The 23,315-nt window shown below is 42.1% G+C and overlaps 2 protein-coding genes across 2 annotated transcripts in view; one reads left to right on the top strand and one right to left on the bottom strand.

Moving 5' to 3' along the window:
* The window catches only part of LOC128696031 (kelch-like ECH-associated protein 1), a 74,172-nt gene extending 52,790 nt beyond the window's left edge, over positions 1–21,382 (top strand). The window contains exon 7 of the mRNA XM_070095054.1: positions 15,656–21,382. Within this exon, the coding sequence (XP_069951155.1) occupies positions 15,656–15,700 (45 nt within the window). The 3' untranslated portion in view covers positions 15,701–21,382. The remainder of the gene's footprint in view (positions 1–15,655) is intronic.
* The window catches only part of Snx16 (sorting nexin 16), a 160,572-nt gene continuing 158,555 nt past the window's right edge, over positions 21,299–23,315 (bottom strand). Inside the window, exon 11 of the mRNA XM_070095052.1 lies at positions 21,299–21,392. Within this exon, the coding sequence (XP_069951153.1) occupies positions 21,314–21,392 (79 nt within the window). The 3' untranslated portion in view covers positions 21,299–21,313. The remainder of the gene's footprint in view (positions 21,393–23,315) is intronic.

Genomic DNA, 23,315 nt, shown 5'->3' with positions numbered 1-23,315 from the left:
CTGCTGACCGTGCAGCAGTGTCTGCCTGTTCATTGCCCTGTACGTCAACATGACCAGGGACCCAACAAAAAACAATATCTTTATGCTTGGTAAAGATGCAGCGTAGCCAAAGTTGGATACGGAGGACTAAGGGGTGAGGTGTATCAAATTTCTGTATAGCCTGTAAAGCACTAAGGGAGTCTGAGACAACCACAAATGATGACACAGGCATAGATGCAATACGGATAAGTGCTGCAAGGATGGCATACAATTCAGCAGTAAAAATACTAGCCGAAGATAGTAAATGCCCTTGTACGATGCTGTCCGGAAACACTACTGCGAATCCTACGCCGTCAGAATACTTAAAAGAGAGCGGGAAGCGACCGTAGACAGTTGGGCTTTCAAGCAAGGGAGAGAGAAAGAACAGACTCGAACAGCTGGAACTTCCCAGGGGTGTAGGGAAAAGTGAGATGCTACATGAACATAGAAAGGTTGTAATTGAAGAGAAGACAAGAGCGAATGAAGGCGAAGAGAGAAGGGACAGAGTAAACAGGGGCGGCGAACAAATAAAGAATGTCTACTAATATCAGTGACCATTCTATAAATGGAAGGATTGCGGAGATCATGAGAGCGTACATAGTAGCGAAGGCAATGGGCATCACGGCAATCGGATAAGGATGGAACGTTCGCTTCTGCATAGAGGCTCTCGACAAGGGAAGAGCGAAAAGCACCAAGGCACAAACGTAATCCTTGGTGATGAATGGGGTTAAGGCCAGAGAGAGTAGCAGGAGATGCCGCTGAATAGATCTGGTCACCATAATCAAGTTTCGATAAAATAAGGGTGGAATGTAGGCGAAAGAGGGTTCGACGACGATCAGCTCCCCATGAAAAATGAGCAAGGGTTTTAAGAAGGTTCAGCCGGCTGTGACAAGTTGCCTTCAGAAAGGTAATGTGAGGATTCCAGGATAACTTACGATCAAAGAGGAGGCCCAGAAACTTGACTGTATCACGTTCAGGGATACGGGAGCCATAGAGGTACAAAGGATGATCTGAGATGACAGAGCGTCTAGTGAAAGTAATTTGGTGGGTTTTAGTGCTGGAAAATTTAAACCCACGTGTGGTGGCCCAATTGGAAACACGGTCGACTGCATGCTGGATAAAGTCCGGGGAGAGCACATTATTAACCCGAACAAGGAAATGCCTGTCAGTTAAGAAGTTCTTAAGGAAGGATGGTAGATTGCCTCGAAGGCCTAAGGAGTGGGCTTGGGCTAAAATATTATACCTCCAAGTTGTGTCATATGCCTTCTCAAGGTCAAAAAATATGGCAATAACTGAGTGGTTATTCGCAAAGGCATTACAAACATACGTATCCAAGCGTAGTAAGGGGTCTATGGTAGAACGTCCCTTACGAAAGCCATATTGACGAGTGGAGAGACTGTTGTGTGTCTCTAAATACCACACTAAACGTCTATTTACTAGGCGTTCCATCACTTTGCAAACTGCACTGGTAAGAGCAATGGGACGATAGTGGGAGGTTTCATGTCCTGTAGTGCCTGGTTTGTGGAAAGGGAGAACAATGGCTGATTTCCACAGCTGTGGAAGAACTCCTTGTGACCAAATGAGATTGTAAAGGCATAATAGGACTGCAAGGGCTGACTGATGTAAATGTTGTAGCATACGAATATGAATGTCGTCGGGCCCAGCTGCCGATGATCGGCAAGCTGAGAGTGTTGCCTCCAGTTCTTGAAGTGTAAAAGGCACATTATACTGTTCTTCTCTGAGAGAAGAAAAGTCCAAGGGTGCTAACTCTCTGGCAGACTTTGAGGAAAGAAATGAGGGGCATAGATGGAGTCCCTGAGAAATACGGACCAGATGATTGCCAATTTCATTGGCAACATCTAGTGGGTTTGCTATATCAACACCGGCAACCCGCAGAACAGGAGCCGGGTCAGGAGAATATTTACCACTCAGTTTTCATACTTTTTTCCAGACTGCACTCATAGAGGAAGCAGAGGTGATGGTGGAGACATAATCTCACCAGCAAGTGCGTTTAGCATCACGGATGACACTGCGAGCGATCGCACGCTTCTTCTTAAAATCAAGAAGTCTCTCTGTGGTTCTATTGTACCGGTACCTGCCCCATGCAGCGCGTTTCAAACGTACTGCACGAGCACAAGCAGGAGACCACCAAGGCACGCATTTCTGAGAATGCCTGCCCGAAGTTTGGGGTACAGAATGAGAAGCTGCGGTTAAAACGGAGGACGAGAAGAGGTGTAAAAGCTCATCGATGGAGGACGAAGAAGGAACCTCTCTAAAAACAGTTAGGTGTGAGTAAAGGTTCCAATTTGCCTGATCAAATTGCCAGCGTGGGATGCGAAGAGGTGGTGAATATGAAGGGGAAGTAAGAATGATTGGGAAATGATCGCTGTCATGTAAGTCCGGGAGAACAGACCAAGTGAAGTCTAATGCGGCGGAGGAAGAGCAGACTGAGAGATCGATGCAAGAGAGAGTGTGAGTCCGAGGATCAAAATGGGTGTGAGTACCTGTATTTAAAACATGGAGGGGGTGGGTGGCAAGAAAAGCCTCTAACTGAATGCCACGGGAATCACAGTGAGACCCCCCCCAGAGGAAATGGTGGGCATTAAAATCACCAAGTAACAGAATCGGTGGCGGTAATGACGAAACAAGAAAGGCAATATCCGGAATAGATAATGCCCGAGAAGGAGAGAGATATAAAGAACAGAGCGTATACCACCTATGCAAGTGGATACGGGCTGCTGTGTAATGCAGCAAAGTACGAACAAATAGCTGATGGAACGGAATATCAGTGCGTAGAAGAAGGGCACTTTCATTAAAGGTCCCATCAGGAAAAGGATCTGAAGAATACAATAAATTATAGCCTGAGATGGGACAGATAACAGCAGAGTGTAATTTTGGTTCCTGTAAGCAAACACCAACAGGGAAAAACTGGGAGAGTAACATCTGAAGCTCACCCCGATTACCCGAGGCCGCGTATATTCCACTGTAAATAGGCCATGATTGGCAATGATAAAGATACCTGAAATCCGCAGGTAAGGGTTCCTACGGACTAGAGGGGTTAGAAAAGTCCACATGCGGAGGCAGTGGAAAACGTTCAAGCAGTGAAGGAATGGTGTGCTGTGAAGAAAGGAGTTGCGCAGATGGAGCAGAGGAGAGAGAAGGAATGGAGGGTGGATCAGTGTCCATTGATGGTTTGGTCTCTGCAATATATTCAGAGATTGCTTCAAGTGTTTCAGAATTCAGAGACGTCGTATGGGAGACAATATTGGAAATGGTAGGGGGAGGATGAGTAAAGATTGGAACTGTATTGGACTCTACCAAGGTAGGGGGGGGCGAAAGGGTGGAGGGAACTGGAGAAGCATGGAAGGGGACAGAAGAGGCAGAAACCTGGGAGGTGGCAGAAGAGGAAGAAACTTGGGGGGGGGAACAGGGGAGGAAGGTACAGTACGAGGAGGAGGGTGAACCTCTACACTTGTAACAGAGCCAGTGAGAGGGGGAGAACCAGGTACAGAGACAGGGAAGGTAAAATGAGGAGGTGGAAGATGGGTAGGAGGTGTTAACGGACCTTTTTTTGACTTTTGAGAAGTAGAGGGAAGATTGGAAGGTGTCGTCATACGAGATCTCGTTGCTACTGAGGCTTGTGAGAGAGAACACGAAGAAGCGAGATCAGACTGAGGCGTTGAAGTAGGGATGTCTGAGCCGAGGACAGAAAAAGAATTAACCCTTTCAGGGTCCGTCCCGTAGATCTACGGCTGGTCGGTGAGTGTCCAAACCGTAGATCTACGCCAAAATTCTAGCGCCGTCAAATTTAGCGCGAAAGCGCTCATAGGCCTACATATGAGAGAACGGGTCTGCGCCGTGGGTGTGCGCCATAAACAAAAAATCTAGGCGCCTGCATAGCATTGTGGGAACGCCGGCTCAGTCACCCTTGTTCACCATGTCTCGTCGCAAGTCAGCTCTCACTCCCCGGAAAATTGGGACTCTCCTCTTCCTGTCTGATAGTTCTGACACTGATGGAAGTGGAAATGAAGACGAATTCTACGGCTTTGATAAGTTAGTGACCGAAAATAATGACCAGGATATCGATAATAGTGCAGAAAACCCCGACGATCCTCGACCTTCTACCTCTGGTGTGGGCACTCGTGACTCACGGTCGGGTGTTCCTAAACGTAAGAGAAAACTAACATTTTCCCGTGGCCTGGCCTCTGACTTCAGTAATGACGATGATTCTGACGTGGATTGTGATTTTATTGCGCTCGACGATCGTTCGAGTAGTGATAGTGAGGAAACATATTCACCAGTGAAGCGTCGGTATGTTCGCCGCCGCATGCACTCGGGTAGTGTACCCTATGCTGTGCCCAGGGGACGGAGTACATCCCGGAGTACATCCCGTGGCCCTACACCCGTTTTAGGTAGTGATAGTGAGGATGATGTGGCTACACTTGGCATGGATGGGCCACAGACATCAGTGGATGGTGTTAGTGGGGCTGGTGGTGGTAGTGGCACCGCCATGCGTGACTCGCTGTGCCACGCGGGAACCCACGCTGCTGACTCGTCAGTTCAAGGACAAAGCGGAGCGTCACCCACCAGCCCGCCACAACCACCCGTACAACCAGCCTATGATGTCCAGTATCCACCAGCAAACCGTATCTGGGATTGGCAGCAAAATCCCAATTTTGTTCCCAGCCCTCACCACTTTGATGACTCGCAAAGTGGAATTCTACCTACCTGTCCCCTTGGAACCACGGCCAATGAACTGGAATTCTTTGAATTATTCTTTGACCAGCCATTGATGGAAACTATTGTCAGGGAAAGTAATAAGTATTTTCAGTACACCATGGCAAATACGATCTTATCACCACAGTCAAGACTACACAGGTGGAAAGAGACGACTGTTGCAGAAATGTATTTGCTTTTTGCAACAATAATGCTTATGCCTCACGTCTATAAGCATAATATAAAAGCATACTGGTCCACAGATCGGCTAATTTGTACCCCATCCTTCAGTGAAATAATACCAGTGAACAGGTTTATCTTACTGTTACGTATGTTGCACTTCTCTGACAAAACCAGGCCTGACAGAAGTGACAGGTTATACAAGATTAGAAATGTTTTCATGTATCTCAAACAAAAGTTCAGGATATACTTTTATCCATTCAAGAATCTTGTAATTGACGAGTCTTTGATTTTGTTCAAAGGTAGACTGTCATTCAAGCAGTATATACCGAGCAAGAGGAACCGCTTTGGTATAAAATTGTTTGTACTCTGTGATTGTGACAGTGGCCTGGTGTTGGATATTGTTGTATACACGGGTAGTAAAACATTGAAAGATACCAAGATGTTATTGGGTATATCAGGTGACGTAGTGAGAAACATGATGGCACCTTATCTTGGTAAGGGCCATACATTATATACCGATAACTGGTACACAAGCCCATTACTCAGTGATTTCATGCGAGTGAACAAGACAGATGTGTGTGGCACAGTGCGTTCTAATCGTAAACATATGCCCAGGCTCAACGCAGGTGTTCGTGGTGATGACGTGCAGGTGTTTACTGCCAGTGACATCATGGCATTACGGTGGCATGACAAACGAGATGTCACATTGTTGACAACCATTCACCGTAATGAAATGCAAGACAGTGGCAAAGTTGATCGAGTGACTAATGAACGTATTCGAAAACCAGTGACAGTGATTGATTATACACAAAACATGCGCTTGGTTGACAAGTGTGACATGCAGATTGGTTTTGTTGACTATGTTCGTAAGAGTTACAAGTGGTACATGAAACTTTTCTTCCATCTCATGGACATTTCAATGCTGAATGCATATAATATGTACCAAATAAAGACTGGTAACAGACCACCGTATGGTGAATTTTGTTTGTCTGTTGTCAGACAACTCATAATGAAGTACCAGGTAACAACACCTGCAATACAACATGGTCCTCGAATTCATCACAATATACCCAAGCGTTTGAGAAGAGAAGGTGATCATTTCATAATACAGCTTCCTTCAACTCAAAAGAAATTTGCTCAGAAGAGATGCATTGTCTGTGCACAAACAAAACGACGGCAACAAAGACGCAAAGACACTCGGTTTATGTGTGAGGAATGTAAGGTGCCTCTGTGCATGGTGCCTTGTTTCAAGGAGTTCCACAAGCTCCAGCAGTTCTAAAACCATGTCCAGTGATTGTAAATATGTAAATATATGATAGAACATTAGTATTATACAATATTTGTGCATGTTTATTGTAATAAACAACAGTGGTAAACAATAATATGATAATAACTTTAGTGCGGTTATTGTGTTCAATACAGTGAGTTTGTATATATAAATTATATACAGTATTGGTCTCTCAGGCCCCAAATGTTAGTAGGAATAGAAAAAAATTGGAAAAGAAAAGAAAAAACAACTAAAACAACAAAATAATATAATACGCGTATGTGGAATTCGTCGATGTTGCCGCCACCACATCATTTTCTACAAACTTCTTGGCACTGTATCTCGGTAAGTACTGATCAGATTCTAATTTTTTTTGTTTTATTACCTTCACAAAAATATGCTCTTTAATTCTGTAAGAAAAAATAATTTTTTTTTTTTTTTCAAAATTTCTTGGACACTGGTGCGTGACTTCAGATTTTGGCCTTGGACCCTGAAAGGGTTAAATACAGGAGTGACTATGGGAGAGGTAACCACAGAGGTGGGTGCAGAAGATGGGATACCAGAAGTGGGGGGACGTTTTGAAACACGGGAATAAGAAGCACGAGGTAGTCTCCCTTGGAGGCGGAGATGAGAAACTGCCATGGCATAAGGGAGACCTTCTGCCTCTTTGAGGTAACGGATTTCCCGCTCGTTTAAGTAGACTTGACAACGGCGAGAGTACGAAGGGTGAGCCTCATGACAATTAAGGCAAGAGGGAGGTCGATTGCAAGACGTATTAGAATGGTCATCGGCACCACAGACTGGGCATTCGGCGATAGATCTGCAATATTTCGCTGGATGGCCAAATCGCCAGCAATTTCTACACTGTTGCGGTGTAGGGATCACCTTTCGAACTTGTAACCGATGTCCTGCTACATAAACTGAGGATGGGAGTTCACGGCTGTCAAAAGTTAAACGAGCCACATTGCTAGGGTATCGTCTCCGCCCACGGGCAGGAAGAACATAAGTGTCTACCTTGAGGATTGGGAGATCTTGGAGTTCCAGCTGTTCAAGAATGTCAGTGCCACATGTCTGGAAATTTTGTTGAACTATGGTATGGGGCAGAATGATGGTACCAGTACAAGAATTGAGGGAATGATGTTTTTCAATAGTGACAGGAACAGTATCGATATGGGAAAGACGAGAAAGCTCATGAGCCTGGGTAGCATTCTGTACGGTGATGATGTGCATACCGCTCTTAAGAGCATGAAAAGAAATATCTTTACCAACATGGCGTAGGAATGCCTTGCCAATACTGTGGTCAGAAACATAGGCAGTAGAGGAAGTCGGTCGTAAAGTGAAGAATTTAGTCCATTGTGCAGTCTGAAACTGAGCGTGGAAAGGTAGTGAAGGACGTGTCGATCTTTTCTGAGAAGAAGGAGAAGGTGGAGAAGTATCATCAGCAGGTAATTGTCGTTGGCGTTCGTGGGACCAGAGTTGGTCTGACGTGAAACGGGTCGGCGATTCGAAAATTGCCGCACCGTAGAGGGAGAGGCCGGAAGCATAGTCAGAGGAGAGTGAAGGTCAGATAAATCGAAGGAGTCAGTCGAGGCCTCAGTACCTGAAGCGGGTGAGGAAACAGCACCGGCAAGAGGTACAGAGGCATGAGGAGTGTCCAAAGAGTGGTCCAAAGACGAGGCGGGGTCAGAACGGGGTGCGGTATCAAGAAGGGGCCCGGGGGTAGCAGGTTCATGGACTAGGACTGCCATGGTTAGGTTACTTCTTTCTTTTTGTTTTTAAGAAAAAAAAGAAAGAAGAAAAGAAAAGAAAAATAAAAAAAAGGGGGTACCGGGGAGGGATAGTTCCTAGGAGGAATGAAAGGGCCAGAAATCTCCCTCTGCGCCCAAGAGGACCTCAGCACCGCAAGTAGCGCAGATGCAGCATGGAACCCGTGCCATACCCTACCCATCATGCCAGTAAACCGGCAATCCGGGATAGCAACCTCACATCTGCCGAGCTACCTCGGTGGACAAAAGAGAGGGCGGCCGGCAATTCGCCACAAAGCATACCTCCTTCGGCCACCACCCCCGGAATCCGAAAGGTGGCTTCCAGAGATACACCCGTCGCCCGAGAGACACCCAAAGCCACCCTCCGGGATACCGGAGAGGGATCGGGACATCCCCAGGCAATCCAGATTCCACGGCAAACTACGCCACCGCCAAGAACCTCAACGGAATGGGATGGACCCCGGTACCCTTTCCCCTACCTAGGAACTAGCGTGCCTGTGGAAAAAAAAAAAAAAAGGCCAAAAAGGAAGGGCAAAAGGGAGGGGTGGGGAGGAGGAGGAGGAAAGGAAAAAGGGGAGGATGGGATAGGGAACGGGGGATTGGGGGGTAATTAGGTTCGGTCTGAGGAAGGAGACTGACAGGTCTAATTCCTCAGACCAAGAGCCTCTTCACCACGCCAAGGAGCCCCCCTTGAAGAGGATGATAATCTATGTAACTGCATTTGTGTATACCTGAATAAACTTACGTACATACGAAAGGAATAATTTTCTAGTTACCCCCAGTAACACATTTTCTCTTATGTTAGATTAGAGAAAATGTTATTCTTGGCATCACTTGTACAAGTTATCTGGCTACCACATCTCATATTTATGTTTATTTATTCTATTGTGGGGTGTATTTATCATATTTATATGTTATGCATTGTGTTTATTATATAATTTTGAAAAAAATATCATAGATGGATTAATGAACATGTGTATATTAACGTAATATACGACATTTAATGAGACTCGGTGATTATTATTATTATTATTATTATTATCATTTCTAATATGGTGTCACTTGTGCAAGTCGTCTGCTACCACATCTCACATTTATGTTTATTTATTCTACTGTGGGGTGTATTTATCATATTTATATGTTATGCATCGTGTTTATTATATAATTTTGAAAAAAATATCATAGATGGATTAATGAAAATGTGTATATTAACGTAATATACGACATTTAAATGAGACTCGATGATTATTATTATCATTACTAATATGATGTCTGGAGACATAAGACACTCTTACTGATTTTAATGTGTACCTGCACGCCAGCACAGTGTGTAAGTTTATTTAAGTACAGGTATACATAAGTATAATTATCAGAGTACATGTATATAGTATAAAATCTGAAATAACATTTAAAATCACTTGAAATTTTGGAGTTTCCAGACATAATGGAGAGACTTAGTGCTTACAGATCTCACAGAGAATGTAAACAAACCGGGTGGGGCACGGTGACCGTATTAGAAAGTCAGGTGGGGGGAGTCGTATATCGAGTTTTGGTCATAATTTGAAATGACCGTATTAGCGGAACGCCGTAAAGCGAAATGCCGTAAAGCGGGGCCTTACTGTACAGTGAAACCCCGGGTTTCGGCCGCCCTAGGAATCGGCCACTTCAGGTTTGGACCACTTTTTTCGGCTAAATTTTGTCCCGCGTTTCGGCCGTTGCCCTGGGTTTCGCCAGGCATACCAGACCTGTCCACCTCCGCGCACAGGCATCATGAGCCAGTGCAGCGTTGTTTATCCTTAAGTGAACATTACCCTGCGCTCTCATCCTGCCAGCCAGGCAGCCATCCAGCCAGCCAGGCATCAAGCCAGCCAGCCAGGCAGCCATCCATCCAGCCAGCCAGGCAGGCAGCCATCCATCCAGCCAGCCAGGCAGCCATCCAGCCAACCAGGCAGCCATTCAGCCAGGCATCCAGCCAGCCAGGCAACCAGCCAGCTAGGCAACCAGGCATCCAGCCAGCCAGGCAACCAGCCATCCAGGCATCCAGCCAGCCAGGCAACCAGCCAGCCAGGCATCCAGCCAGCCAGGCATCCAGCCAGTCAAGCATCCAGCCAGCCAGGCAACTAGCCAGGCATCCAGCCAGCCAGGCATCCAGCCAGCCAGCCAACCAGCCAGCCAGGCAACCAGCCAGCCAGGCAACTAGCCAGCCAGGCACCTGAAAAGTTTGTGCATGAATTTAAGGGGTACATAGACTGAAAAACTAAAACCCCAACAAGTGTTCAGTTGTGACAAAACAGACGTTTTTTGGAAGAAAATGCCAAAGAGGACCTACATTACTCAGGAGGAAAAGGCCCTGACAGGACACAAGCCTATGAAAGACAGGCTAACTCTTTTGTGCTGGCATCTGGAAGATGCCAGCAAGTGTCTTCAATAAAGATAACCAAATGTTATTTTAAGTGTTTATTTACATTTTAATTTATCTGTTGTATACTAGTATATGTATTTATCTGTGTTGTGTGTATGTAAAACTACGTTTTTTTTTTTCTTTTAACAAGTCGGCCATCTCCCACTGAAGCAGGGTGACCCAAAAAGAAAGAAAATCCCCAAAAAGAAAATACTTTCATCGTCATTCATCACTTTCACCTCACTCAAACATAATCACTGTTTTTGCAGAGGTGCTCAGAATATAACAGTTTAGAAGCACATATGTATAAAAATACACAACATATCCCTCCAAACCACCAATATCCCAACCCCCCCCCCCCATCCTTTAAAGTGCAGACATTGTACTTCCCATATCCAGGACTCAAGTCTGGCTATATAAAAATAACCAGTTTCCCCTGAATCCCTTCACTAAATATTACCCTGCTCGCACCAACAGCTCATCAGGTCCCAAATACCATTCATCTTCATTCACTCCTATCTAACACACTTATGCATGCTTGCTGGAAGTCCAAGCCCCTCATCCACAAAACCTCCTTTACCCCCTCCCTCCAACCTTTTCAAGGATGACCCCTATACCCTGCCTTCCTTCCCCTTCAGATTTATATGCTCTCCATGTCATTCTACTTGGATCTATTCTCTCTAAATGAGCAAACCACCTCAACAACCTCTCTTCAGCCCTCTGACTAATACTTTTATTAACTCCACACCTTCTCCTAATTTCCACACTCTGAATTTTCTGCATAATACAGTGGACCCCCGCATAACGATCACCTCGGAATGCGACCAATTATGTAAGTGTATTTATGTAAGTGCGTTTGTACGTGTATGTTTGGGGGTCTGAAATGGACTAATCTACTTCACAATATTCCTTATGGGAGCAAATTCGGTCAGTACTGGCACCTGAACATACTTCTGGAGTGAAAAAATATCATTAACCGGGGTTCCACTGTATTTACACCACACATTACCCTTAGACAGGACATCTCCACTGCCTCCAACCGTCTCCTCGCTACAGTATTTGCAACTCAAGCTTCACACCCGTGTGTGTTAGTATCACTGTACTTTCAAACATTCTTGTCTCTGCCTCCATAGATAATGTTTTTTGTCTGCACATATACCTCAACGCACTACTCACATTTTTTTCCTTCATCAATTCTATGATTAACCTCATCCTTCATAAATCCATCCGCTGACATGTCAACTCCCAAATATCTGAAAACATTCACTTCTTCCATACTCCTCCTCTCCAATTTGATATCCAATTTTTCTTTATCTAAATCATTTGATACCCTCATCACCTTACTCTTTTCTATCTTCAGTTTCAACTTTCTACCTTTACACACACTCCCAAACTCATCCACTAACCTTTGCAATTTTTCTTTAGAATCTCCCATAAGCACAGTATCATCAGCAAAAAGTAACTGTGTCAATTCCCATTTTGTATTTGATTCCCCATAATTTAATCCCACCCCTCTCTTGAACACCCTAGCATTTACTTCTTTAACAACCCCATATATAAATATATTAAACAACCATGGTGACATTACACATCCCTGTCTAAGACCTACTTTTACGGGGAAGTAGTCTCCCTCTCTTCTACACACCCTAACCTGAGCCTCACTATCCTCATAAAAACTCTTTACAGCATTTAATAATTTACCACCTATTCCATATACTTGCAACATCTGCCACATTGCTCCTCTATCCACTCTATCATATGCCTTTTCTAAATCCATAAATGCAATAAAAACTTCCCTACCTTTATCTAAATACTGTTCACATATATGCTTCAATGTAAACACTTGATCTACACATCCCCTATCCACTCTGAAACCTCCTTGCTCATCAGCAGTCCTACATTCTGTCTTACCTCTAATTCTTTCAATTATAACCCTACCGTACACTTTTCCTGGTATACTCAGTAAACTTATTCCTCTATAATTTTTACAATCTCTTTTGTCCCCCTTCCCTTTATATAAAGGGACTATACATGCTCTCCACCAATCCCTAGGTACCTTCCCCTCTTTCATACATTTATTAAAAAAAAGTACCAACCACTCCAACACTATATCCCCCCCCCCTCCTGCTTTTAACATTTGTCATGATCCCATCAGTTCCAGCTGCTTTACCCCTTTTCATTCTGCATAATGCCTCATGTATCTCCCCCATACTTACATTCTGCTCTTCTTCACCCCTAAAAGATGGTATACCTCCCTGTGCAGTGCATGAAATTACCGCCTCCCTTTCTTCCTTAACAATTAAAAGTTCCTCAAAATATTCTCGCCATCTACCTAATATGTACCTCCATCTCCCCATCTACTAACTCCCCTACTCTGTTTTAACTGACAAATTCAGACGTTCCCTAGGCTTTCTTAATTTGCTTAACTCACTCCAAATTTTTTTCTTATTTTCATTAAAATTTCTTGACAGTGCCTCTCCCACTCTATCATCTGCTCTCCTTTTGCACTCTCTCACCACTCTCTTCACCTTTCTTTTACTCTCCATATTCTCTGCTCTTCTTATAACACTTCTGCTTTGTAAAAACCTCTCATAAGCTAACTTTTTCTCTTTTATCACACCCTTTACTTCATCATTCCACCAATCACTCCTTTTTCCTCCTGCCCCCACCCTCCTATAACCACAAACTTCTGCCCCCACATTCTAATACTGCATTTTTAAAACTATTCCAACCCTCTTCAACCCCCCCCCCACTATTCTTTGCACTAGCCCACCTTTCTGCCTATAGTCGCTTATATCTCACCCGAACTTCCTCCTCCCTTAGTTTATACACTTTCACCTCCCTCTTACTTGTTGTTGCCACCTTCCTCTTGTCCCATCTACCTCTTACTCTACATGTATTAAACAAAAATACCAACCACTCTAACATTGTATCTTCCCCTGGTTTTAACATTTCTGTCATGATTCCATCAGTTCCAGCTGCTTTACCCCCTTTCATTCTACGTAATGCCTCACGCACCTCCCCCACACTTACATCCTGCTCTTCTTCACTCCTAAAAGATGGTATACCTCTCTGGCCACTGCATGAAATTACTACCTCCCTTTCTTCATCGACATTTAAAAGTCCTTCAAAATACTCCCGCCATCTACCCAATACCTCCATCTCCCCATCTACCAACTCCCCTACTGTTTTTAACTGACAAATCCATTCATTCTCTAGGCTTTCTTAACTTGTTTAACTCCAAATTTTTTTCTTATTTTCATTAAAATTATTTGACAGTGCCTCTCCCACTCTATCATCTGCTCTCCTTTTGCACTCTCTCACCACTCTCTTCACCTTTCTTTTACTCTCCATATACTCTGCTCTTCTTATAACACTTCTGCTTTGTAAAAACCTCTCATAAGCTAACTTTTTCTCTTTTATCACACCCTTTACTTCTTCATTCCACCAATCACTCCTCTTTCCTCCTGCACCCATCCTCCTATAACCACAAACTTCTGCCCCACATTCTAATAGTGCATTTTTAAAACTATTCCAACCCTCTTCAACTCCCCCACTACTCATACTTGCACTAGCCCACCTTTCTCCCAATAGTTGCTTATATCTCACCCGAACTTCGTCCTCCTATATTTTATACACTTTCACCTCTCTCTTGTTGCTATTTTCCTCTTGTCCCATCTACCTCTTACTCTAACTGTATTATTATAATCAAAAAGAAGTGCTAAGCCACAAGGGCTATACAGCACTCTAACTGTAGCTACAACTAAATAATGATCCAATATATCAATTGCCCCTCTGTAAACATGTACATCCTGGAACCAACCCATCAACCTTTTATCCACCAATACATAATCTAACTACTTTCATTACGTGCTATATCATACCTTGTATACTTATTTATCCTCTTTTTCATACACATAGCTCAATTAAAGGCTCCCCATTTTCATTTACCCCTGGCACCCCAGATTTACTACTCCCTCCACAACATTTTTACCCACTTCAGCATTGAAATCCCCAACCACAAGTACCCTCACACTTGGTTCAAAACTCCCCACACATTCACTCAATATTTCCCAAAATCTCTCTCTCCTCTACACTTCTCTCTTCTCCAGGTGCATATATGCTTACTATAACCCACTTTTCACATCCAACCTTTATTTTACTCCACATAATCCTTGGATTAATACATTTATACTCTTTTTCCTGCCATAGCTTATCCTTCAACATTATTGCTACTCCTTCTTTAGTTCTAACTCTTTTAGAAACCCCTGACCTAATCCCATTTATTCCTCTCCACTGAAACTCTCCCACCCCCTTCAGCTTTGTTTCACTTAAAGCCAGGACATCCAGCTTCTTCTCATTCATAACATCCACAATCATCTCTCTCTTATCATTCGCACAACATCCACGCACATTCAGACATCCCACTTTGAAAATTTTCTAATTATTCTTCTTTCAACACATCGGCCGTATCCCACCGAGGCGGGGTGGCCCAAAAGGAAAAACGAAAGTTTCTCCTTTTACATTTAGTAATATATACAGGAGAAGGGGTTACTAACCCCTTGCTCCTGGCATTTTAGTCGCCTCTTACAACACGCATGGCTTACGGAGGAAAGATTCTTATTCCATTTCCTCATGGATATAAGAGGAAAAGTAATAAGAAACAAGAACTATTAAGATAAAATCAAAGAAAACTCAGATGAGTGTGTATAAATAAACATGTACATGTATGTGTAGTGTGACCTAAGTGTAAGTAGAAGTAGCAAGATGTACCTGTAATCTTGCATATTTATGAGACAGACAAGACACCAGCAATCCTACTGTCATGTAAAACAATTACAGGCTTTTGTTTTACACTCACTTGGCAGGATGGTAGTACCTCCCTGGGTGGTTTCTGTCTACCAACCTACTACCTTAGTTATTCTTTAAAAAAGTGTATTTTTTTGTGAATATTGTTGTGGGTCTGGAATGGATTAATTGTATACACATTTTTCTTAGGGGAAATATTGCTTTGCCTTTCAGCCGTTTCGAGTTTAGGCCTAGCTCCTGGAACGGATTACAGCCGAAACTCGGGGTTCCACTTAACACTGTTACAAAATGCGACATCTGTTAAGAGAAAATATCTCCAGAGAATACTTGAAGGTCAACTTATTGATTCCCCTCTAGTATCTAGCCAGTTTCTGGTTTTGTAACAGTTGGCAAAGTGTATTCTAGTCCAGTTATCCCATAAATTATGTGGTTTTGCAATAATGCTTTTAGGACTGCAATTTCAGTATTAGTAACTTAATAGTTATTTCCTTACAGATTAGAAAAGAAGTTTTGGGTGACCTAGCAACACCTCTATCTTGACATCCACGAGCCTCCACCAACCAGGCACGCCAAACATTGTGGAAGTTGCCACCAAGGATGCCAGTTCATGATCTTTAAAGAGGAATACTTATAAAGATCTTTATGTTGCTTCAAAAAAGGAAAAGATTTTGAAGGCATGTGATATTATTAAAATTTTCCTGCATTTACTGTATAGTACTACTGAGGTTTTTGTGACCTCAAAACAATTTTTAATTACAGTAGATTGTTGGATAACATGCAATCTGTTTACATGTTTTTGCTATAACACACTTGCAAAGTTGCAGCATAATTTTGGTGAACATGCAGTGGAATACATGTAAGGGAAAATATGGTACTTGCCACGTTCTTTCCCCTTCATCTCACAGTGAGCCTCAGTGAGTCTTAGGGGCTAGTGGGTGGGAGTGTGTGAGAGCTAGTGAGAGAGGACAGGGTACAGGGTTAAGAAGGATGAACGAAGGGGTGGGAGTGGTCCACAGGTGCATAACACTGGGGCCAGGAGCTATGAATCGACCCCTGCAATCACAAATGGGTGAGTACTGTTGTAACAGTAAACAGCAAAATAAACCCAGTAAAAAGCAGGGGCACCATTGGCACAGTATCAATGTCCTTGGCCCCAGACTATTCAGCATCTTACCAGGAGTTATCAGGAGCATTGATGGGATAAGTGTAGAAGTCCTCCATAGAAAACTGGACAAGTATCTTCACCTCAAGGCAGTAATAACCCAACAGAAAACTGCAGTAAGAATTATCAATGAATCCAATGCAAGACAACACACACTCCCACACACTGTCCACACCAACTGCTCATTCAGCTTTCCCCTCCCCTCCACCCCAGGGGTACACAACCTTTCTGCACACCCACCAACCTCACCCATACCACCTTCAAACCTCTACACATACCACCCGCCCCTGTAAATTCCCCATGGCCATTCGCCTTCACTCGCACCATCCCAACCAGAATCCAACCCCACACAATCCACCCGTACAGTTCCCCCTACTGCCACATGCCTATACCTACACTATTTCCCCCACTGCTACATTTCCCCATGATTTCATGCCCACACCTTTGACCTTTCACTCTAACACACCATCCCTATATCTCATTACTGTCTACACCACCAACCACACACTGACCCACCTGGTCACCAATCACCACACTCACCCACCCATTCACCAATTATCCAGTCACCACCTACACCAGGCAACTGACAACCACACCTTTCACCCACACTACTTCCCCACAGCTAACCCACATAGCTACATACCTACACCTTAACCATGGCCTGCACACCCTAACACACCACACCATTCACACCTAGTCACCCACCACCCTAACTACCAACTGCACTCACCCACCCAGTCACTCATCAACTATATCACCACCCACACTGGGCCACTGATACTGCCATTCACATGGCCAGACTCCAGTAGTAGAAAAACTCGGACCTCATCAAAAATATACTGCCTCATTGCTTCCAACATCCACCCCCACACCCTTCCACTGCCCAGCATCCTCTACCTCCCAACAGTAGCCTCCATCTCCTGGCCCCACCCCTCCACCCCCCACAACAGTAGTCCCCAATCCTCACCCCTTGGTCTCCCCTCCCCCACACCAAACCCACTAATCCAAACTACTCTAACCCCTCCTTTATAACAACCATACAGTTGCAATGAGTAGGACAACCAAACAGGATCATTGACTAATGCACATCACCACATCCACCTACAGTTGCATTATTATCATTGTTTTTTCACAATTTTAAGATCTATAGAAAGTTTGGTTGGCTTTTTGTGGGGTATGATGAATGTAACCCTATTTTTCCTATGTGTTCTGCAGTTTATTTTACACATTTTTTTATTACATGCCGTTTTCAGGAACATAACTAGTGTGTTATCCGACAGTCAACTGTATCGTGTATTTGAGTAATATCATACAAGTTTAACTTGGCTGTCCAGTCTCTAATTACTATACAGTTTGAGTATTGCTGTTTCTGCTATTGTAATTAAATTCATATTTAAGATTTATGTCAATTGGAAAAACATTCTTTGAAAACTTTAACTTAAATTTGTTGAGTGGTATGTGTTATCAGTAACATCAGTGTGATAATCTCACATGAGATGCTAGACTCCACAGAAAGTATATTTAAGTTATGTGCAGTATCATAAAATATTTAATAAATAATTAAGCAACCTCAAGCAACAGTTGCAAAAAAAAAGTCATTTAATTGCCAGTAAATAAATTTTAAATTTTTTTACTATGCTTTCTGAGGTTAATTAGGCTGTTAAATTAACTTTAATCATTTATCTTTGCTTTTCACTATATTTGGGCAAGATGAACAGTTATAATGTAGAAACATTCAAAGAAGAAAAGGTGGAGTTTTGCTTTGTGTTTTGAGCCAGTTTGTTAGGCACTGATGATTAAACTTTCTAGTTCAATTTGTTGTCAAGTTGTCTAGTCTGATAGTGTGATACATAGTTCTAAAATATTTGTAGTGATATTGTAAACATAGTTTCTTAATTATCCTTTCTTCTTTCTTTCAACACACCGGCCGTATTCCACCACGGCGGGGTGGCCCAAAAGGAAAAACAAAAGCTTCTCCTTTTACATTTAGTAATATATACAGGAGAAGGGGTTACTAGCCCCTTGCTCCCGGCATTTTAGTCGCCTCTTACAACACGCATGGCTTATGGAGGAAGAATTCTGTTCCACTTCTCCATGGAGAGAACAGGAAATAAACAAGAACAAGAACTAGTAAGAAAATAGAAGAAAACCCAGAGGGGTGTGTACATATATATATGCTTGTACATGTATGTGAAGTGTGACCTAAGTGTAAGTAGTAGTAGCAAGACGTACCTGAAATCATGCTTATGAGACAGAAAAATGGACACCAGCAATCCTACCATCATGTAAAACAATTACAGGCTTTCGTTTTACACTCACTTGGCAGGACAGTAGTACCTCCCTGGGCGGTTGCTGTCTACCAACCTACTACCTATAACTTTTGTTATTCTAGGTTAAATATACATAGTGTGCTTTTTGACTGAATTCCACTGTTAGTATCATCAAGTTTTTTGCTGGCAGGGAAGCTCATGGTGGCACAAGTCTTGACTGCATTATTTACATTGCTACTATGTTAATGTTACCCATGATGAACTGCCTGAATCTTTCTGGTGTGAGGTGGTAGACAACCCATACAGTTGTCTTGAGACCTAAATTGCTGGCAGGTAGCATATTCAAAGGCACAAAAAATACACTTACAAGCGTGGTGCACACAATTTGGCCCCCTGCAGATTAGAATGTCATCCACAGTTCAGGGGTTAAATTCTGTTTTCCATTTTGTATTTGTTGTTGGCATGTATTTATGCCTTCCATCATGTAAATAGCTCATAGAAAATGTCAGTGTACATCATCTTGTCATTATCAAAATACTCCTAAATAAAAATTTATTTGACTAAACTAAAAGTGAGGGAGTTCTTTCACCTGCATTATTTGAGAATCATAAAATGAAAACTTTAATGTATAAGGAGAAGCTGATAAGATGATGATATTTGAGGACTATCTTTGTGTATATCTTTAAATATCCACAAAACATGCTTTGGATGTTGAACATATTGATACACAGGAACCCTGTTGTCTGGAAGTACTCGATAGTAATTGTGCTCAGTTCTCTATGATTGTACAGCACCTTGTATAACTATTCGGGTAATATTAAAGGATAAGTCAGAGTACTATAGTTGGAACAATTCATCACTGAATCACAAAATGGAGGTAAAATTTGCATTGTTTGGGTCTATCCTGGACTTGAAAGATGGCTTAGGAGGAACCAAAAAATTGTCTAAGTTTCATCTCAATTTGTGGCTTGGTTGTGAATCAGGCAATGTTAATATTCTGGCAGCTTAACCATGCTGCAGCTCATATGGAGTAAAAATTTTGTCTGATTTTTTTTCACATTGAGCTGTTCTCAGTTCATTACTAATAGCTGAATAGGAACACCAGGTGTAGAGTTTCTGATACATCTTGTTCTGCCTGGATATCAAACCTAAGACTTTTTCTGATGTGAACTGAATATTTCTGAGTGCCACAAATGATTTCCCAAAATAGCACCACCATCACTGTCACTTGTCAATTGCAATATTAGCCAAGATTTTACCATTTTTATATTTACTGTACCTGTTTGTCATTGCAGCTTTCTTATTTGCTAGTTTGCATCTTTCATGGCAGTGTCACCCAAAAATGACTTGGCCACTTGCCAATTTGCTTTACTCTATCATGTATCACAAAGCTATATTCTTCTTTAGGCAAACTGGTCGTATCCCACCAAAGCAGGGTAGCCCAAAAAGAAAAACAAAAGTTTCTCTTTTTAACTTTAGTAAAGTATGCAAGAGAAGGGGTCACTAGCCCCTTGCACAAAGCTATATAATACCGAAAGTTATGTAAATTAGACGTGCAGTATTTGGAAACTTTAATTAGGATAAGTTTTGCTCACCAAGAGCTGTTTCAATCTAGTATTTACCCATGTTCTTTCTCATTTTGTGGACTAAAAATGCTCTTGGTGAATAAAGCATCTTTTAAGAATTTTAGCATTACTCGTCTCATTTATCATCTCATGTTTTCATGGGTATTATTAAAGATAATTATAAAAAAATTATCTTAATTTTCCTTCTGTTTTACATCAGTTACTTTGATCTTTTGTACAGTAAGCTCTCATATAAAGCTCCTTTATGCAGTACATTTTTTCTAAATGCAATTGAATATCACATGGAATGGCCTTCAGAGTACATGCTATTTGATTTTGGATGCACTTTTTCCAGTTGCATTTGCAAAAAAAAAAATCAATATACAGAGCAGCTTTATAAGAGCTTACTGTATATGCTAATTTTATGCATGTGTGATGTCATATTTATTTCATAGTAATTGGTGAAAACATGTTAATACAGTCAGTGCCCTTAGGAAAATAATTTTTTTAATCAAAATATTTGTCTTGAACAGGGAGGATAGGAGAGACAGAAAAAGGTAGGTAGTGAGGATGGATGAGTTGCTTAAAAGATTTGTGTGGTGGTAGAGTGGAGGCAATTCTGTCCTGTACAAGTATCCAGGACATTTACTACTACAGTTACTTGCAGAAATGAATGTTAGGGTTGTATGTCTTGGAGACTTATAAAGATTGTAGTGGGAATTACAGAGTAATGTTTATGGAAGATTAGAGCTTCACTGACAGCCTCTGCTTTTCCCGGTTTGTACAAGAGCAGTGGCTACACGTCTACTCAAGAGGGGTGTGTGCCTTAATGCTGGTGAGGGGGCTCTTAGTCCAAGAACTGGACTTGTTTGATCCTTTCTTGGATTAAACCTAAGTGCCTCATATTTCCCAGGCAGTATGTGACTGACCCCTATGGATGGAGGACTTTCATGTAAATATAATACACATTATAGATTGTTATTGTATCTTTTGGGATCTGCTAGGTCTGTAGAGGGTCATAAGCACCCTAAAGGCACTTAGGGGAGGTTGCCTTGATGCCAGTAAAGGAATCTTGATACTAGGAATTGAAGCTATGTACCTCCCTTTCCTTGAATCAAACTATCTCCTATGTTGACCTGTTTATGAATTCTCAGGGCTAGTTGCTATTGAAGTGTCGAGGATGTCTTGGGTTTTGTGCAGCTGTATCTTCACATGATGGTGGAGCTGGAAAAAGCCTGGAGGAAAATACAGCTTTGAGAAAACATAGCAGCTCCATGATTGTGTGTTATTAACTGTCTTTCCCTTCACATGATACAGTATGGCCCTTTTGGGCTTAAGTGTGCAACCCTTTCCTCTTGAATGTTATAAGTTTGCATCAAATTAGTTAGAAATTTTTAAAAAATATACATCTGCTCAAGACAGCAAGGGTTACCCCATTCCTCACAGGTGATCCAACTGATCTGAACAACTATAGACCTATATCAAACTTGCCCTTTCTAAAATATTTGAAAAAATAATACACAAACGACTTTACTCTTACCTTATATCCAGCAACATACTTAACCCTGCCAGTTTGGATTTAGACCAAAAAAAGTACGAATAATGTGATTATACAAATGCTTGAACTAATATACAGCCGCTCCTCAGCGCACACTGAGCACACAGACCTATTCTCTCACATGTAGGCCTACCAGATTTCTCCCACCAGATTTGAAGGCGCTAGAATTTTGGCGTAGTGTTATGGGACTGACACCGGCTTGCAAGTCAGTGTCAGGACCGACGGTGAAAAGGTTAAGCCATCCACCAACAAAATACCTTTCATCAGTAGATGTCTAGAGGAGTCAAATGCGATGTTTGCAGCCTTCACAGAGACTCGACACAAAAGATCACTTTGGCAATGAAATATGGATTAATGGGTACAACCTTTTGAGATGCAACAGAAAGAACAGGGAATGTTGGCCTGTACATCAAAGAGTCACTCATTTGCACAGATGCTGAACACCACAAGTGATGTACTTGAAGTTCTAAATAAAGATCAAGAACCAAAATCAAGTCATCGTGGTTGTATATAAACCACCAAATGCAACCTCCGAACAGTTCGAGTAACAGCTATTAAATATTAATTACCATCTGGAAAGCCTTCCAGCCCCATCCCCAAACATCTTACTGCTAGGTGATTTCAACCTAAAGCATACAAAATGGAAGAATGTAGCAAATAATGTTATAGCAGAAACAATCCCTGGAGGCAGTGCAAATGAAAAGTCACACGATCTACTAAATCTTTGCGATAAACACACCTTAAGTCAGCAGATAAGGGAGCCAACAAGACTGGAAAATACACTTGACCTTATCTTCACAAATAATGAGGACCTGGTATGAAACATAATATCAAAAACAACTAATTCCAATTGCAATCTAATCAAAGTTCAGACTTAAATGCACAAGGGTCCTGACCAGCAAAATGCATGTAGCTGTGAAGGAGTCTTCACCAAATACAGTTTCAACAACAAAATCATCAACTGGGATCAGGTGAACCATGTCTTAAATGAAACATGTTGGGAAGATATTTTAAATAACATGGATCCAAACCAGTGCCTAGCAGCTGAAGTATGTTCAGGGTATATTACCCTAAGAAAGAAAAGAAGTAAACTGGAGAAAGATGCCCCCTCAACAGAAGAAGACAATGAATCGCTAACCTCCTCAAGAATGTTATAATCTGATACATGGAAGGAAGTGCTGACCAGATAAGTGGAAAGTATCAAACTTAAGTTAAAGGATTCATACAGGATCCAGGAGCTAAATTTAAGCAATTAGTGAAATTGAAAGAAATTCGAATTATATCTTTTTATAACCAAAAAGCTGTATAGCCCTTGTGGCTTAGCGCTTCTTTTTGATTATAATAATATAACCAAAAAAACAAGACAAAAACCACATGTAGTATCAGGCCCTTGCTCAGACAAGATGGGACTTGCACAGATGACAACAAAGAAATGAGTGAGATACTGAAATCCCAATACGACTCAGTGTCCCACTAATCAGTCTTTTTTTGTTTTAATACTTCTGGGTGTCAGGAACGGATTAATTGTATTTACATTATTTCTTATGGGGAAAATTGATTCGAAAATCGTCTATTTCGATAATAGTCCCACTTCCAGAAA

Source organism: Cherax quadricarinatus, chromosome 48 (genome assembly GCF_038502225.1).
Source record: "Cherax quadricarinatus isolate ZL_2023a chromosome 48, ASM3850222v1, whole genome shotgun sequence".
In the NCBI taxonomy this organism is placed as follows: Eukaryota; Metazoa; Arthropoda; class Malacostraca; order Decapoda; family Parastacidae; genus Cherax; species Cherax quadricarinatus.
The sequence above is the reverse complement of the archived record's forward strand: the minus strand, read 5'-3'. Positions and strand labels throughout refer to the sequence as shown.